The 20,007-nt window shown below is 46.7% G+C and overlaps 1 protein-coding gene across 1 annotated transcript; it reads left to right on the top strand.

Moving 5' to 3' along the window:
• Window positions 1–266: 266 nt before the first annotated feature.
• Window positions 267–14,602, top strand: LOC126564749 (uncharacterized). The gene is made up of 2 exons (XM_050221847.1): window positions 267–389; window positions 13,389–14,602. The coding sequence occupies exons 1-2, from the start codon at window positions 308–310 to the stop codon at window positions 14,564–14,566; spliced, it is 1,260 nt and encodes a 419-aa protein (XP_050077804.1). The 5' UTR covers window positions 267–307; the 3' UTR covers window positions 14,567–14,602.
• The last annotated feature ends 5,405 nt before the right edge of the window (window positions 14,603–20,007 follow it).

The raw sequence follows: 20,007 nt of genomic DNA, 5'->3' as shown, positions 1-20,007 counted from the left end.
AAAATAAAGCAGGCGATAAGCAAACAACGACAGATAGCTAGCTAAGGAAAAGTCTAACGACGTCAACGGAACCAACATCGACGCTATCGCGCTCTGCCCAAGTGCTGTGACATAAGGGAATCGGCGGGTTGTTAGCAAAAAGAGCACTAGCTAGACGACGGCGGAAGATAGTAAAGGGGAAGTTTTTGCTGCAAGTGCAACGGTGCAACATTGTTGCACGAAAGAAGTGACCATCGAAGGGTGGAAAAGAACAGTCAAAGCAGCTGCCAAAGCCACCGTGTGTGCGGTGAAATTTCTTACGCTTCAAATGTGGTCCGACGCGATGAGCACTTTGGCAAAAATGTATCCAAAGTTAAGTGCAGTTGAACTGTCAGCGATCCTTATGAAAGGTAAGTGTTGAAAATTCATCGATCGTAGAAATCAAGTAATGTTTGCAAATGGAAAAATGTATGTGGGCGGTGGGCTTTTCATCGTCAATTGCTCTCTTCACTCGGTTTTGGGGAGCGAAGGCAATGGGTGCCTTTATTTGTCTATGGTAGAAATGAGCGGAAGCAATTAAACGCCTGCTCACGACAGCTGTCACTAAGTTTCACTCATCTTACGCTCCTCTGCCCTAGTATTATAATCGAGGGAGATTCGTAGTAGGGGGTCATAAGAGGGAGGACATAAGTAACCAATGTACTACACCCCATTCACACTCCCCGCCCTGATGGCCAGTAATTGCCACCCTAACCGCAGCGTTGGTGACGACGCAGTTCAGCTACTGGTGCGGGAGAACTGAGCTGTACGTTGTAATTATGTCATTTATTAGTGGCGCCTTTTGCGCTCGGATTTTAATTGGAGAACCACATTCGCTCGCGACTCCAGTGAAATTAAACGTTGACGAGGGAGTCACTAGGCGAGAAGGAGAATTCGGACAGACGAAGTACTCAGGAATGTTGGAAAAGTGCGTCTCGCGTGTGTCCACACCTCGCACGCTCATTCATAAATCACTCAATCCGCGCAAATCGCTTACAGCTGGACGGAAGATTACCTCGTCCGACAATCGAAGGCGACGAAGGAAGCAGCCGGGTGCCCCCGGTATACACACTTGCAAGCGCGAAGGCAACCGATACGTGCCTCTGGTGATGGAGAAGAAATCTGTTCATCAAGATGACATGCGAGTGTATGACATTTGATGATCATGCGCCAGCACGATCGTGAACGTGGCGGTTGCATTTAATTAGACTCGGTAGGAAACGCAACGGGGCATTCATCTGCGGTGGGCAGGCAAGCTGAAGGTGTTAGTGTCGGGCTGTCTGAAGCGACAGGACACAACCGGATGCGTACATCAAAGAGTAATTAGTTTTGGGAGGGTTTATCAGAGAATCATCCCTTTGGCAATTGTGCATTGGGTGAGAGTTCGTTTCGTGTAATTAATAATGGAGAAATAATATAGTCCTCCATAGACCGGCTCTAGTTGCGTGAAAGTTACATCTTTTACCAAAAGTCTGTTTATATATAGACCGGATGTGAGCGGCAGCACTGCGCGAGTAATTAATTTGGTTTCGGCCCGCAGATTCCAAGAACGAATCCCATCAAGAACACATCCTGATTTGATGCTTTGCACATTTTGTGTGTGTATATGTGTTTTTATCCTTCCAAGATAGCCTAGTGCCCCATGGGGATGACCCTCGAATCCATTCTGATCGAAAAGATTTTGCTGGGGATGATGGCAAACGGGGGGCGATGGGTTAGGAAATATTCTTGGAAGGTGCAACACCAGTCGCAGTTGACTAGAAACGCCATTCTTATGAATGGGTGGCACACATCAGACGTGGTGAACGTGTGTACAAATCCGAGACGACGGTATATAATTATAGACCGGAGGGGTGCGTCCCGAAATATGGGTCGTTCGGTAAAGGGACGACTCTTCAGTGCAGGTTTCGCAGCAGTGCGATGCCTCCATCGTTGGCTTATGATCTCGACCCGCAGATGTGAAATGGAGAGTGCCAAAATGGAACTGCTAATAAGAGAGACGATCGTGTGTTTCAGTTTTGATGCTGAAAACGTTGCAGTTAGGAGCTATAAATGAAATTATGGGTTGCTTTTTTTGATACAGTTGCTTTGCGAAGCCAACTTCCACAGAACTCGGGAAAATGGGAATGGCTCATCTAAGATGAATGATAAGTCTTGGTCAGGGATGATCTCCCTGGACAAGCTCGGCTAAGGAAATACAATTTTTCTCACGCCCAGAAGATCGACAACAAAACAAAGCTTCTACGCATAAAACGATCCGCAAATGAAGAACGTACGGCGAATATTAAGGCTGGGCTGTGCTTTTTGTGCACATTTAAGTCACCTCGGTTTGCTGTGAAGCAATACATGAAGTAACATGAAGTAACGATGCTTCTAAAAATAACCAAAAGGTGTTTGATTTCGTGGAACTGTCGCACTGAAATGTTTAATCACACAAAAACCCGATGCCGATGTGTAGCAAGCGTCTATATTATGCCGGCCGAGATCGATGTAACCATTCCCGACGTAAAAAAAAAAACATCCCTCCCGTTGCCATACTACCCATTCGTCCGTAAGTGACCTTCTATGCACACGTGCTTCATCCGTCCGATCCGTCCAGATGTTCAAACAACGCTTCGCTTATCATTTGTTTGCACATTTCCCAGCGCTGAGCCACTTCGTTGGAACACTCTCTCCGTACGTATTGCCTCTAGGGCGCGCGCTGGACATACTGGACTTACGATTCGCACACGATAATCCCTCCTTTTGCATGGCGGGTATGCGATAGAGGAGAACCGACGGTTGTCATCGTCGCCATCTGGACGTGAGATGGATGAGTTGCTCGCCCATCCGGGTGGGATTCTAATTCCAAGATAAAGTGTAAGCGTTGTGTGTTACGCTACGAGATGGCATCCGGTGCGATCATTTGTGGAAGTTGAAGCACAACGACGAAGAGAAAAAAAACCGGAAAATGATACATATCAATATAGCGACTGACGTCAAGCTGGAAGCAGTGATGGTTTGCGAAGTAGTCGAATAAATGGAATGTAATTCTTGATCGGAGCGTATGCTCTGGAGTGACGAAATGTTGCCCTTGAGTTCCGATTACAAATAATGTTGTTTTTGTGTGCGATTCGAATGAGAGTTCGAATGTAGGTTTGGTTCAGTTATTTAGGTTATTTAAATACTTTACTTCTCACCATAATTCAAAGCATATCACACACAGGCTCTTTACAGCTCAAAGTAGAATATCCCCTAGAATGTAAAACATGTCAAACAGAATGTCGCTCTCCATCTTAAGATCAATTTTTCGACGATGGATGGAAGATCGAGTCTCAATACGTCACGGCGCCTAGCTAAGCTGTTGACCTGAGTTGTTGCTCCTCCCGAGTCGACGCATAAATCAAAAATGGTTATCTAAATCTGTGTTATATGATTGTATTCGGCATATTTCGGCTTCTGTCAGAGGGCAATCCTAAACGTATCAAAAGAAATTCGACCACATATTTTCCATCCAGTCCAGACCGTGCGGGTGGATGCTGCGTTGTAACTGTGCGGACGTGTACGAATCCATCGTCAACTGCAATTTGTCATTATGTCACCAGCAAAGTTTCCTCGAATTGTATAGATCTACTCACGTGGGATTTATTTGCCCATCCCGACGATGAAGATGTCGCCACTACCGAGAGAACTTGTCACCGATCGTTTTGTTTATAAACTCTTCAACACGGCACCGCACACGGTGCCACGAACAAAGTTTCGGTTGGAATTAAATCACACGTTTGATAGTGTGGTTGTGTTGGAAACCGTTTGATGGATCGTCTGCAGGAACGCCATCTGTCACGTTGGGACAAGTCCTCGGCTGCTCGTAGGTGTAAGGCGGATTTTTCTGTTCGATCCACTAGTTTTGACAAGCGTTGGAATGTCCACCGACAATCAAACAACGAGGGTCGTGTTGTTTGAGTTTTCCGGTGAAAATATTTCCCTTCCCCACTCGCGAACATCTCGCTGCTCAGCGCGCCACCTAACAGGACACATCCCTTGTGACAGGGGTGTCTTAGAGGATGAGAGATTTTATTACCGCGTTGTTCGTGCAGCCGAAATGTTTTCAAACGCCAAAGTCACTTGAGTGGGTGAAAACGGCCCCACAGAGAAGCAGTCTATCCATCTTTCGTTGAAAATGTTTTGATAGTCTTACCAGCATGAATGGTATTCGCTCGAATGAAAGCATTTACCCTCTCTGTAGCCGGCAGCCGGCACCGAATGGATGATGAATAAGTTCATCTAATTCGTTTGCTGCTTTGCTACAGAAACAGCGAGGTTTGAGGTGTGGCTGTGTTTTCCATTTATACCATTCGATCGTGTCCCGTGCACATGTGCATTTTATGGCTAGAATGTCGCCCGGCGCCGACATAATAATCGCCAGCAGAGGAACAGATCTGTCCGAGGGACAGATGCGTAAAGTGTTGTTAACGAAACCACGTAAGCTGTGGTGCGGTGCGCAGGTGGCACATTTCTATACGCGGACATAATTTATGGTATGCCGCGGGGTGATGCACGAAAGACGTTCCGGTTGTCTTTAAACCAGCGCGAGGGTTAATTAGAATATGACTGAAGGGGACTGAGATTCACACTCGAATTTCTTGCAAGATGTCGCCTGTAAGATGTCTGTTGGTTGGGAAAGCGGGGCACTGATTACCTTCGAGGCTATTAAAATCTTTATGGCTCCATTATGGATCATGGTTTGGTTTTGCAAAGGCGTTGCTGCAAAAATGAAACGGTGCATGCATTTACGATCGACCTTAAATCTTCTCCGAAGCTGGATGATTATTTTATTCGCAGTAAATGTTTTAATCCCTACACGTCCATGCGTCTATCCGTTTCTATTTAATGCGACTAATAGTTTGTTCCACATCGTTTGTTCGCTTTTAATTGGGTGGAAGCGGTAAGCGAAACATTGAAAGGTTATGGACTAAAATCTACAGTTCCTCAGTGGAAAAGTATTTCATTTGTAGTACTCCTGAGATGGTTAGATCATATATTGTTGCACAAGGAAACTTAACGAATCATCATTTGTACCATTTCGAACCGTGCAACGTGTCGGCAGGGCAAAGTTTGAAGCACAAAATTAATCTCAACTGAAACATAGCTAACTCTGCTCCATACTTCAAACCCTAAGGATGTTGTAAAAGGTTGTTTTTTTTCACTGCCGTCGCTTCCAATGGTGAACACAAACTGCATCCTTTTTCGGCGCCGGTTTTAAGGCGCCAATCTTCTTCCCGCGTCGGCAAACGGTAAGATAAAAGCTAGCGATAGCAGTTTTTCGGTAGAATCGTGGAGCGGCGTGGTGTGTGCTTTGGGATGCTTCTTTATTTTCGGTTAGGGTTCGAAAGTTTCCCAGGGGAGACCGCTAAAGGACCGTGAAGATGCGTCGCCCAAAAACCACAGAATGCAAAAAGGTGTGCGAAAAAAAAAAAACAAACGCAAAACGAGAAGTGTAGACATTTTGCCATTTTCGGGGCCACGAGCTGTTCGCGGACAGTGTTTCAGGTTTTACTGCGCCCTTTTTTGCGGTCCTGTCGATTGTGTGAATTTGTGGTGTGTGTGTGCTTGTAGAGGAACTGAAAACCTTTTGGAGTTTTCAGTTCCTCAGCAAGCAACTCCGGAATTTAATCAATCGCACACATAGATCTGCATCCGATGAATGTAGCTCGGTTTCGCAAGTTAAATTTAACCCCAACAATAATGTGGGGATACCAGCGAGGAAGTTTTCTCTGGTGCCAATAAAATTGGACAACAGCAAGAGCCCAACCAAGGAGATCTGGCTAGTGGAACAGAACGGAAGAAAAACCAAAAAAACCTAACGCGTCTTGCAGACATGTTCTTAAGGCACCGCGCATCCTTTCGGTGTCCTGAGCAACAGACCCGCGTACCGGGCGCATCTTCCAAGAAGTAACGGGTCAGCACGAGCAGCAAATCGAAATCACGGTTCTGGAAATAGGATTTTAGGGAGGATATCATCGGTATCGTCTTTCCTCGTCGTTCACGTTTCGTCTGTAAATCACCGCCTCGCTCAACGGTTGTGCGCCCTCTGGCTCACGAAACGACAGCACAGATGGCGCCAGAGCATCGCGACGTAATGTTTCCATCTAGATTCACTCGTCCCGCTCTTTCCCCCCACAGTCCCAGTGGAAGGGAAGGAGTAAGCGCACAGTTCAATGTAACGAATGTTGATCCGAAACCAACTTCCCGCCAGTACCGTTTCCCAACAAATCGTTTGCGTACACACTGGCTGCTGTACAGCTCGCTCGCCTTGTCTTCCCGGTCGCCTGTCAACGGGCAATCTTTTTCCGGCTTGCACTTGCAGCGCTCGTGCTTCCTCGTGTTTACCCCCGCGGTACACCCTACACACGGAATGCTCCGCCTGCCTGCAGTAACATATGGCGTCCCGTGCACGTACGTACGGGATCGATCGGAATGGGAAACGGGGCGTTAAGTTACAATTTATTTTCTCAGTTACCACATCCCCATTGTTTTTGTTCCTCTTTCCCGTTGGTGCTCGGTGCAATGATCCTGCAATCCAATACTGTTCCCTTTTTGCCTTATTACATCTTTCGTTGCTACTTCGTATGGTTTGCTTGCTCTCCGGCACGCAGGAAGCCGATTAAGTAAATATAAATACGCAAACAAATTGGCAGTTTATTTAGCCTACTGCTGACCGGCCCATTGCATTGTGCTGCAAACTGACCGGCCAGCATAATGGCAGCGTGTGCGAGTGTGCAGCAGAGTGTTATGCGTGCTAATGATACAGTAGGAATGTTTGCCCTTAGCCTCGAGCCTCGATTAGCCAAAATTCAGTGACCGTGCCAGTTTGATCGGATCGATGAAAATGCAGCATTATATTTATGTTTGCAGCGATTATTAGCGTATGGGGAGAGACGCTTGATGTGCTTTGTTTGACATAATGATCATCGCTTGCTGCATGCAGACACATCACTGGCGATCATTGGCCGAAGCAAAACCCTGCAGCATCACACTCTGAAGCAATAAACAATAAAGCGCGCAACGATTCACCGTGGCACAGCAGAGTTCTGAGCACGAGCGTGGATGTGCTGTGCAGGCGCCAACAACGGAACCTCAGATTTTGATCCTCCGGATTTTGTTTCCATCTATTAGGGATGCATCGAGTGCAAGAAAGATGTTTAGAATCTCTCGAATGATGTGAAACGCCACCGTAGCGCCATTAACATGCTGGTCCGCGCTAAAATGGTAAGAGCCTCGCTAGTGGAGCTGTTACACATGCCATCATAGGAGTGCAATTTGCATTGTAAAACAAATACGATACGCCTTGTGCAAGTAAAGATCGTGTAGCAGGTTTTGTTTTGTCTTTTCTTCTCCCAGGGCAAGACATACCAATCACATACACACACACACACACACACACGCACACAAAACCGATTTGAACCGATTCCGAACCATTTCCCATTCCGTTATTGCACATTACACCGGCCGTACGCAAAAGTATACGTTTTTGCAAACAAAACGCACGGGTGGCACGGCACGGACGCAGGGTGCGCGGAATAAATTACTGTCAATTTATTAACATGATGCAATTTTCACCCGTAATTGCTTGAGACTTGTGGCGACCGGGAACGAGGTCGCGACGACGTGACCTACTGCGTTTGGATGCAGATCGCTCCCTCGCCGGGTCGGTGGGAAGGATGAACCGCGGCGTAACCGTGTGCGTTATGTGCGTTACGCGATAGTGTCGATCGTGTTGATCGATATGCAGCGCTTCCGGGGCTACTGGACCCCGGCCCAGTGGTGTCGCCGCCCTCGAACGCACCTATTGCATAACGAGGCACGTGCACCGGTCTGGGTTGGAGAAAATTTGCAAAACAATAAATGGGATGCAATTGAATAGTTACTCATTCAAACGCAATAACAAAAGAAATTGAGAGCGGTTTACGAAAGCGTTCATCAAAACAACAACGGTCTGTAATGTCCTACCATATGATGTCTCGACAATTCCAATTTCGATCCAGAACAGAACAGATGTTCTCGTGACATCAAGAGCGATGGATAGGAAATGTTGAGCAACGGCATCAAATGACACAGCTCACCGTCACCCTTTCGTGTGGGTTTGTCAGGATCACACTGAACTCAGTGGCAGCTAATTAGGAACTGGAAGGAATTAATGGAATTAACGATTCAACGGAGCGCAATTCAACGGTCGCTTGTCAATATTTTTCTAGCCCGTTCAATCTCAACACGGACACACAAGGATGATGATGATTGGTCAGAACGGTTTCTTCACTCGTCGTATCGTCGTTTTCTAATTAATAGAAGGCGAATGGTGGAAAATGTGTAATCGAGAGTGGCGTTTCTTGTGCTCTGGCTTCCTTTTTCCTTTTTTCATTCGACGCATCGCAAGTGAGCCAGTGCTTGTCAGTGGAGGAGAAGGAAGCGCCATATGAAAAATGGCGGAAAAATGCGACACAAATTATGTTTTCGTTCAATCAACTGTCCTCACGTTTTTCACGTGTTAGGTTCGCCTTGCGGCTACTTCAGTGTTTTAATGTTCAGTGCATATATTTCTTAGCACGAATCATCGAATTTCCATTTCTTCTCATTGTGTGTGTGTGTTTGTTGGAGAGTTTTTTTTTGGTGCGGCAAATGTTTTGAGTTCTCCTGCCGTACAGCAGCCTGCCTTTTGCGTGGAAGATGTTTGAGCGTTTGGTTGCATGCAGTTCGCTTTTTAATACAATAACGAACGAGGGAAAGGTAGAATGTGGCCACGGTGGCGATACAAACGTACGAGGTTCGCGTCGCCTGAAAGTGTTGATCATTATCTAGACGACGACGGCGAGGATGACGACGACCGCGAATGAATGCAAAATAAGTGCAGCCACCGGTATCCGGGCGCTGGTTTGGTTCGTTGGAGAGGGCAACCGCCGGCAGTTGGGACACAGCGCCGGGTGGAAAACCCCATTGTAGCAGACGACAACATTCGGCGATTATTTATGAACTCCGAAATCCGACCCGACCCGCATCACCGGGTTGCCGCCGAAACGGGGCGGTGGGTTAAGGGGAGCGTAGGAATCGCGCTTGATTCTGGATGAGGTTTTTGGTGGGTGTCATGGAATGTTTTGCAAAAGTGGGCGACTGCAGCATTACAGTCATTTTCAAGTTCAGACGCCATACTCCCAAAGTTGCGCAAAGTTTCCATTTTGCAGATGCTTTTTTTGTGATAATAGGTACTTTGTGCTTTTATTTTTTGCTTTGCTTGCTGAAACCCGGTCCTTTTAAGGAGGACACGACAACGAAACCGTCGAACCGGCGTGCATCCCGTGTCCCCCTTTGCTATCACCGCGCTAACGCCACTACAGCGCCAGATGGTTCGATTGTCTTTTGGCAAACTAATGGGAAGAATAATCTGCTGCACCGGGCTATGGGCTGCAGCTCAGAGGAACCGCACCGTGCGGGGCAAGCCGCAGGAACGCGAAAAGCGAGACAATCCCGGCACAATCTGGCGCCGGTCGGTTAGCGCGATATAGAACAATAACTTTTGCCACAAAATCATGCACCGACGGCAGCCGGAGGTTCGGGTTTATGGGGTGAGGAGTTTTATATTCTTGCAGACTGCTTTCCTCGCTGAGGACGTTGCCATCTAAGGAGTATTCGATGACCGTGATGCAGTGAGGGATAGGAAAAATAAGGAGTAATAGTGGGGTGTTTTTTTTCTGTATGAGGATAGATTTTTGCAAGAGACAGAACGGTGGAATTCGGTTGATAGCATACTCGCAGGGATTTTAAAGTATCAGCTGATCAAGCAAAGACTTAAATGTTGTAATGGAGTATCTCAAGAAAAAGTATTTTCAAATAAATGCTGAAGAATCATGTGTCGTTTATCTGTGCAATTTGTTTTAGACCTCATTATTAGACCTCAACAACTATACATATGCATCATATTTCAAGGGCTGTTAGTATAACGCTGGAAGTATGTGTAAGTGCTTCAAGAGCCATCAGATGGCTTCCGACTAGATCTCGTCTCGGGTCACTACGAAGATTACCCAGGTGATCCCACCCTACTTGTTTATATAATGATTAACATTCACAAGTTAATTTACAACAAACTGCTGCTAAGCCCCCCCCTTCCTTTGCACACATATGCGATCCAAAGCAAAGCGATGGAGCGGTGTCAAAGGGCAGACGGAAGGCGAATGCAATTTATTCCCGTACGCTACAAAAGGGATTTACTCCTTTAAGTGGGCACCCCGGCGATGATGTGTCATCATTGCAGTGTTCGGTGGGTTGTATTGTGCAGTGCTGCCACAAGTGTACTCTGTGCCGTGTGTCGGCCAGCTGTTAATAGCTGGTGGCCACACAGCAACTTCGGCAACACACATCCACATGGCCTGTGACAGCGGTGCTGTTTGTTGTTTAAGCTGGGGGTAATTTATATGCACTCGTGTAAACGTCGTCCTCCCAAACGCGCAGATTGCAATTTGGACTGTGCGATACGCTCGCTGCGTTCCAATGCCCCCGTGGCGGTGCATCGGTGGCGCTGCGTCTGCGCCTCGGCTGTGTCTCGACGGTGTCTTATTAATAACTTCATCGTGCCAGCCCCGACGAGGTGTTGGCGTTGGGTTGGCATGACTATCAGATGTGGTTACTGATGAAAATTAATTACTTACACATAATTCAATCGAAGCGCCCCTGACTTCCACCCCGTGCAGATACAGGAAGGAAGTGGCCTTTGTAGGAAATCGATGACTCTGAATGTGGGGGGAAAAGATTTTACGTGGTTGAACGGCGTACAAAGAATGATGTGTTACAGCGAAAATACAGCTGGCACGGTATCTTGATGGGTTCTCAAGATTACGAACGAGTTCCGTCCCATCGACGATCGTTTGATGATGATGCGTCTGCCGTTTTTTCAACGAATTTATCATCAAGCGACGGAACGCTGTTGGTATGCGTGCGTTATGATTGGTTTCGCTTATCTCCGGCCAACGATCTTCACGAGACTGCATTCCTGGCGATCGTTTGGCGATGGCTTTGGTCACAAAGCAGGCGTCTTTCCCGCTGCCTTGTGCTGTTGTTGTCGGAAGGTGGCTTCATTTGCATAAATTTGCGTGACGCCATCTTGCTTCCCCCTTCTTTCCTTACGAGCTGTTCTCGCAAGGTGAACAGAGCGGATGATTTTCGTGTTGCGTGTGTCGCCACCGACGAACGATATCGTCGAGTTTCAAGCTGCGTCGTTTATGGCGCTTTGGTGCGAATGACAATTTCTAGCTCCATTGACAGCTGTGCGCTTAAAACAATATGCGTCCGGCGCGGTGGTGCCGTGGTGCGTGTGAAGCGCGGTACGAGCGGCCGGCTATAAAGAAAACATAAACAAACATAAATTATACTTAGAAGCTAACGTTGCCCGCACCCGGGGGCAACATCATCCACCGCTTGACCACAGACGGACGCGGCGCGCGCTCTGTCGCACCCGACTTAAAAGACTAATTAGAGATGGTAGCGCCGGTGATGGGGAAACGCCGTACTGCTTGCGCATCGGCGCTTAACACTCTGGTTTAACGGTTTGGCGCATCAGATCCGCCTCAGATTAGGACCGAATCGGCCTGGGAAGCTTAAATGTCTACTGATTTTTTTTTTTGGCGGCTTCGACCATGAAGATTTTGCAGGGCTAATCCTCTTAATAGGCGATGTGCTTTTTTGTATGCTAAAATTTCTGCTAAAGAAAGTAGTGCGAAAAAAATGTGTCATCAGTTTAATTAATTTTGGCGCTGTTTGTTGATAGTGTGTGTGTGTGTGTGTGAGTGATGCGAAAGAGGAAAAACCATCCACTATCAACTTCTGGATACAATCAATAAATCTAGGCATGTGTGTGTGTGTGTTCCTAAAACGATTACTTCTGGAAATAATGCTTGTGGATTTTCTTTCGCCGCATGCTATCATAAAACAAAGTGAAACATCTGACGAACACACATTTCGTACATCAGTAGCGTTTACAGGGTTTCTGAGTAGAACTAGACAAGTGCGAGGCGTTGTCTAGAGCTCAAGATGAACTGAACAACGGGTAGGTTGAACTGGACAACCGTCGCCCTTTCTCGACAGTGGTCAAGTTGAACTGGACTAACGCTAGGTTGAAGTGGACAAACGACAAGTAGAACTGGACAGTCATATTTGAAAAAGTTGGTGAAACAGTTGGAAGCGTTTCGGAAACGCTTGGCAAATATTTGAAAAGTAACCGTTGAAATACATTTTTTTTGTAATTTACATGCATAACATGCATTCAATAATAACATTAAAATAGTTTGTACTTTAAGCATGTTTGAAAGCGGTAAAACAAATGTATATAAATTCTTGTACGCCTGATTTAGTATTTTTGATTCTGTAAAATATCCATGCTACGAGAACTCGATTCAGTGATTATAAACAGAAACTTCTTCTGTTATCTTCTGTCAAACGATAAAATTTTGAACAGGTATTGCAAATATTTTATTTATTTTATTTACAATTGATTATGACGGTCCAATGCCGTATTGTCCAAATATTTTATTTCTATCTCACATTTTTAAAGAAAACCATGAATTCGGATCGCAATTATATTTGGTGTGAAAGCAAACGTACGTTTGGGAATTGTTTATAATTGTAAATTACAGAAAATGTGTATTTCATGTAGTTATTATTTTAATTCTAAAATTTGCCTAGCGTTTCCGAAACGCTTCACACCGTGTCACCAACCATTTCAAATATGACTGTCCAGTTCTACTAGTCGTTTGTCCACTTCAACCTAGCGTTTGTCCAGTTCAGCTTGACCATTGTCGAGAAAGGGCGACGGTTGTCCAGTTCAACCTACCCGCTGTCCTGTTCATTTTGAGCGTTGTCTAGAAATGCCTCGCACTTGTCTAGTTCTACTCAGAAACCCTGTATAACGAAGGAATTTGGTGTTTGGTACATTCTGCCGCACTTTCGTTAAGAGGCACATGTGCGTATTGGCGCAATTTTACCTTCGGACATGAGCGAGTTGGTGTGCTGAGCGAACGTCAATGGTTAAACAGTATTATTCGCAGCACTTCCGGTAAACTCCGGAAAATCGCTTAGATGCAGTCGGTGTGGTGGTTATTTTTATCGCACCATGCCGGCTCACCTGTGCCCGTCCCCAAAAACCTTTCACAGTTTGGAAGTTTGTTTGGATATGAAATGCTGAAATGCTGCTAACGAAGAGCTGGCAGTCGAATGAGCACACCTGTGTGAGATGTTCTTAAATAGGCAATACGAACCGTGCGATCACTTAGCATTTAAGAAAGCAGTTTTGGTTCAACAAAGTATCTAAATCTTTGCTTCCTTTTGTCTTTCTTTTTTCTTTTCTTCAGGAGCCGCCATGTCCGCATCGCTCGAACGAGACTCTGGATTCAATTCGGGCAGTTCAGAGCACGAGGATGATCTGAAATCATTGGATCAGAGCTCGCGCGATGGATTAATCAGTCCCGAGAACAATTCCGAGGACTCGGTGCCGGAAGTCAAGCATGCATCGTCAACTGCTATAATGACGCAGGCTTCCTCGGTAAAGAACAAGCGCAAAAGCACCGAACCGCTGCGTGTAGTTGCCGAGACGGAACTGTTAGCGCCCCTGAAAAAGCGCATTCGGTACGATGAAGAACGCAAGCACACCGAAGATCTGCACCGGCAGCAGCATCATCACGAGCAAGATCACGAAGAGCTCGACGCTACCTCACCCGTTCCATCGTGCCATACCGCCACCAGTCCTTTTCGGCCGTGGGCGCCAGCATCAATGCCACTGGAAGGATCTGTGCTAGCACACCCAGCACCCTTTTTGCCGCCGTTTCCTAATCCGGCCGATCTTCTGGTGCGTCATCCCGCCGTCACGACACTGCACCGGGCGGTTAGTATCAAGCCACTCGAGCAGCTGCAACCTTTGGCCCTGGTGGCTAAAAAGAACATCTCGTCCTCCTCCTGCTCCTCCTCATCCATCTCAAAACACCAATCGCCACGACCAAGTCCTCGATCGTCTTCGCGTTCACCGCAACGCACTCCCGACTGGAAGGAGCTGCAGGAGCAACATGGTCACCTTCACGGCCATGCACCCTCGGGTTCCCTATTCGTTCAGCCTCGTGCACCACCCTCCCTCGACGATACGAACGACTCGATCACGGATCACGAGTCATCAATTCCTTCCGGTGGGCATGGCAAGTCCTCCGCACCGGGTGGTGCCGGATCGCAAACGCGCAACTACAAAAACATGACGCGCGAAAGGCGAATCGAGGCAAATGCTCGTGAGCGCACCCGCGTACATACGATCTCGGCCGCGTACGAGAAGTTGCGTCGAGCCGTACCAGCCTACTCGAACGCACAGAAACTTTCGAAGCTGTCCATCCTGCGTATCGCGTGCTCCTACATCTTAACGCTCAGCCGAATGGCGGGCGAAGATTACAGCGAGGACGGATCACAACCATCGATCGCCGACTGTGTCGAGATGGTGACGAAAACGATCCAAACGGAGGGTAAGATACGCAAGAAGAAGGACGAATGAAAGGAGCGAGTCGTACGCGGCGATTGGATCTGGGATGAGCTTCTTCTTCCGGGGCGCAGCCGTGGTGCAACACTTAGGTTTGTTATGTGTTTGTCTGCATTTGTTTGATGCCATCGGTGCTTTTTAAAGTTAGTCCAAACTCTCAGGTTGATTAATCAGCATCAATTCGCGCAACCTTAGATGGTGTCTTTGTGTTTCGTTTCATTTTTTTAAAATTATATATTGGACATGAACGTTGCGCGTGGACTGAATTGGTTGTAAACAAAAGTTTACAGAAACGGCTTATTCTTAATGCGTAATTCTTAATGAGATTTGTGTTAGATGGATTGAGCGTGTGTAGACGTGTAAACAGTGGAGTACAAATGTAGGCTTGAAATTGCTAACTTCAAGCAAATTCTTTCACTAGACAAGGTGTCACAATTTTCTTAAACACACCAATGACAATAACTGATCGCAGGGTAGGACATAAAGATAGGTGGTACAAGCAAGCAACAAAAAAAAAGAAATCAAAACCAAACCAAGTGCATCCTCATGCTTTTCGGATGGCAGCCAAACGTAAAAGTGCCATACAATGCAATAATGCGCAAATGAGAAACACTGACAACAAGGAGCGTTTACAGTGATCTTGAAGGAGAATAGAGAACAGCATTGCCAAACATAGGTAGGAAGCAATGGTGACACAATCAACACACCCACATACATTTACAGCTGGTTCCGTGTTCCTAGGGAGTGCTGAGCATGTCGGCTAGCCAGTCAAAGTCCGCCGGAAGAAAGTACAAGAACGAGGAGTGTCATATTACACTAGTAGCTTAGCGCCACGACCGAAAATAAAGTAGCCCACAGCGTCCCATTTAGTGTCTCGGTCATTATTATCACGTTCGAGGTGCAGCCGCAGCATCAACGGTAGCTTCCGGAGATCAGGGCTTGGAGAAAGTTTTGTTGCGAAAAATCTCGTCCAGACAATTTTTGTTTTCCCAAATAGTTGACGCTTCCGCTGCTCCACAAACACAGCCATATTAGGTCGTAAGTGGGTCTTCTACTTCCGAAGTATGATCTGTGAGTCATGATTGGTGGCATTGTCTTAAGTTATGTTCAAGTCAAGGGCTCGGCCTGTAGGTGTATCGTACTTGGTAAAGGAAAGCAAGTTATGAGAAGAACGGGGTGGACAATTTTGTACATATTTGCAGTTTGTTTTAGAAAAACACAAAGCATCGGATAAGCGATATCAAATGGTCACTAAGCATAGCGATGTAAGAGTCTTGTTTTGTAATACTTACAAAATCAATCGTACCTTAGACGGTTAAGGTTAAACTATATACAAATATTGTGATCGAACAGGTGAAAGTAGAATGATGATCTACGAAGCAACTACAAGTTTGTGAGATACTGAAAAAAGGAAAATGAAAACAAAAAACAAATAAAATATTTTTGTAAGAAAACATTTAACGAATCATGGGTTTTATTTTTGTGTAGAACAACTAAAAGACGAGTGATGACGAAGGTGAAAAACCGGTAAGAAAAATTGCACCGGATCAAAGTCCGAATTGCAACCGTCAGCTCAAATTGTCGAGTCATTTATGTATGCTCTCAAAAAAGTGGCAAATTGTCATATGTTGATAATGACACAGTTGCGCGCTAGATGAAGATACTTCTGCGAGGGTTCCAAGAAACAGGTCAACTGGATGACAGTCGTTGGATGCGTACAGATAAATACATTATTGATGGTACGATTGTTGCACTGCAAACGAATCAGGAAAGCACTGGCACGTTCGAGATATTTGTGCAGGAGGATTGAAGTTCATACGTTTTCACAGTTTGCCAATTTGCGCTAGATGCGTTACAGTGTCTCCGTGCTTCATCGATCATCATCGAGACCGGTGTTGGGGTGGTAGGTGAAGTGCAGGTGGTTGCATTATCGTTAAAGGCTCGTCGTACCAAATGAAAAGACATCGGTAAACATTGCAAACAACAAATGTTCACATTCGCAACAGTGCGATAAGCGGAGTAGTGGTTCGGCGTTGTCTATGCTGCTCCGTATCAGTGCCACCCCTTATCGTGGTGATTTGGAGTGGCTTTGAAAACACCTGTTGTGAGTTTTTTTTGTTGTTGTTGGCTGCCGCTGTACTATGTGGCTCGTGGCGCAGAGAATGGCTTGGGTAGAGTATTTTACCCCCAAGCGGTTTTTACTTGGGGATGCGATGCGAGACTTTTTCTGCTGTAATTATTAAAGTTTCACTGACAAACGGCGTTAGAAATTCTTCTAAAAATGGGCTAAAATGTAACCACAAACCCCGTGGAAACGTGGAATCGATTGATTGAAGGGTCTTTCCCATCACAAACCATCTGGCAGCGACACGATGAGCCCTTAATCATCATTGCTTTATCACACACTGGGCGCTTTAGTGAGAGCGGGGTGTGGTATCAAGTGGTGCTGGAAAAAAAAATCCAACCAAAAACAAAACATCCACCAGCGTCGCGATCCAGTTGCTCGAGTGAACGGTCGGATATCGCACAGGTGTGATAAGTCGCGTAAACTCTGCCAAGTGTCGATTTTGGACAGCACGAAGAGGAGAAACATTAAACCTGGGGGGGTTGATAAGCGAAGCAAATTAGACCTGAGTGTGTGTGTGTCTGTGTATGTATGTGTGTGCATTGACCGGGAGGGAAACACTTGTGCGTTATCGCACTTCGTGTAGCTGCTCCGGATGGCTTACTCCTCGAGTGCGTATGTCCGTGGGTTCGGCGTACATGTGTACTGGCCTGAGTGCGAACACACTGACCCGGAACCTGGGTGCATATTACCCTAGGAATAGTGTTTTAAGTATAATAATACTTTTAAATTAAAGACACCAGACCATTCGCTGATCGCGAAACTCTATCCTGAGGAAACTGAAACTAGAAGGATGCATAGCTGTTGAAGCATTGTAGCAGTTGTACGATGGTCACCAGTACGAAACCGATCACCTGTCGCTCGTGAATCTCCGTCCGAGAGCCATGATAGTTTACAGCTAAGTGTAATGAGGTGTCCGTTATACAGCATCCGCATCCGAACAGACCAATGGTGCGCTTTGGACCCGTAAAACAGCAATCAAAAATATCTTACGCTAATTGACGAGCACGTTGCGTCTCTAGGCTAAAAAATTGGCAGACTGTATGCTGTAAGAACTGGTGCAAAGGTAAAATCTTTGCATATCCGCTGACTGACAGGCGTGTCATGCCATGCACGCCCCAAGAGGTGCAGAAAATGAGTGCAAATGAAGGTGAAACTTGCTCGAATAGTGCATCTATGTGATTGCACTTAGCGTGATGTGATGGCTAAAGCTTTGTTGACTATTTTGTGCGGCGTTTGACAAGCAACAGATGATGCTATTTTTTGCCATTTGCAATTATGTCCGTGCTGGCAGATGGAGGCTGTTGAATCACCTGTTTACAAAACGCTAGTGACTAGCACTGTTGACATCGGACGGGATACTTTGGTCGCCTTCCTTGCTGGTGCTTTTTGCATACAAAGTTGTAGCAAGGAGAGAGAAATAACTATCTTGAACAGGTAATGTGTTGTATATGGTCCATATGGTGTTCGTTCAATGTAATGCATGGATGCATAGATTGGGGCGGCCCGGTGGTGTAGGCAACAACGGCGTCGGTCTTCAAACGGCAGGACCGGGGTTCAAATCCCTTCCGGACCGTCCTCTTGTAGTGAGGACTGACTATCCAGCTACGTGATATCAGCAGTCTAGCAAGACATTTTTTCGATGGCCAACGTGAGGTGAGGTGAGATGGCCTTAGAGGTCGTTAAGCCAAGAAGAGGAAGAAGAAAACATGCATAGAAAACAACGATGTGCTAAGATGGGAAATACGAGTATTGGATAGAAATAGGAATTTTGAAAAATTTAGGAATCTGAAAATTAGCTACTAATAGTTCAACGAAGAGTGCACTCGTGCACTATCCGAGAAGAATGCAGCACGCGCTCTCATGCTTCAGCATGAAACCCGTCAGAACGTGGAAAACTACAAACGATTGAGGAGACTCTCTCGGTCCAGGGGGGGGGGGGGGGGGTTACGTCCGCTCGTTTTACTGGAGGTTAAAAGAGGCACGGAGTGGATTTGCTCCTAAAACCGCGATGTGCCGGGACGCAGACGGAAACCTCCTAACAGACGAGCGGAAGGTGATCGAAAGGTGGAAGTGCTACTTCGAAGGACACAGAGGTAGAGGTTGGTGCAAGTAGCATAACAAGCCAACAGCAGCAACAACATCAATCGTACAGAGGCAATCGTACAGAGGACGAAGTGCCTCCGCCATCTCTGGATGAGATTGCCAGCGCCATCCAGCAGCTTAAAAGCAACAAGGCTGCTGGTAGTGATGGACTGGCGGCCGAGCTCTTCAAGATGGGGCCGGAGTGGCTTACCGTCGAAATGCACAAGCTGATCACGAGAATCTGGGAACAGGAAGAATTACCAGAGGAGTGGAAACTTGGCGTCATTCACCAAGTCTACAAAAAGGGCGACAGACTGGAATGCTCGAACTATCGTGCCATTTCAGTCCTTAATGCCGCCTATAAGACCCTGTCCCAGATCTTGTTCTGCAGACTTGCCCCCCTTGCCGATTTCGTCGGCAGTTACCAAGCTGGGTTTGTTGTAGGCAAATCCACCACCGATCAAATCTTCACTGTTCGGCAGATCCTCTGGAAGTGCCGAGAGCGCCAGATCCCCTGTTTATCGACTTCAAGGCGGCCAGATCGAAATCATACCTGACTGAAACGTGAAGCAGCAAGAATTGGATTGATGATCAATGTGACGAAGACGAAATACCTGCTTGCCGGAGGCTCTGACCGCGATAGAGCTCGAGTGGGAAGCAGCATGTTAGTCGACGGCGACGATCTCGAGGTAGTAGAGGAGTTCTGCTATCTTGGGACTGTCGTAACTTCGGATACTGATATCAGCAGCGAAATCCGGAGACGCATTGTGCAGAGGAATCGTGCCTACTACGGCCTTCACCGTCTGCTGAGATCCAGAAGACTTCGAGACCGCACGTAATGTGAGATACATCGCACATTGATTCGCCCGGTGGTCTTATATGGCCACGAGTCTTGGACCATCCGGACGGAGGATGCAAACATTCTTCGGACCATCTTTGGCGGTGTGTTCGAGCATGGAGTGTGGAGGAGAAGGATGAACCATGAGCTTGCTGAGCTATACAGAGAACCGAACATCCTGACGGTAGCAAAGACCGGCAGGATACGATGGTTAGGGCTTGTTATGAGGATGCCGGACTCATGTTCCGCCAAGAAGGTATTCGTCAGCGACCCCCAGTTCGACACGAGGCGTCGGGGAGCACAGCGAGTTCGTTGGCTGAATCAGGTGTAGGGTGACCCTGTCGGAGATCGGGTGCCTACATGGATGGGAAGCTGCAGCCAGGGATCGAGTTTCCTTGACATCTATTG

Source organism: Anopheles maculipalpis, chromosome 3RL, assembly GCF_943734695.1.
Source record: "Anopheles maculipalpis chromosome 3RL, idAnoMacuDA_375_x, whole genome shotgun sequence".
Taxonomy (NCBI): Eukaryota; Metazoa; Arthropoda; class Insecta; order Diptera; family Culicidae; genus Anopheles; species Anopheles maculipalpis.
This window is presented reverse-complemented; position numbering and strand designations above follow the sequence as displayed.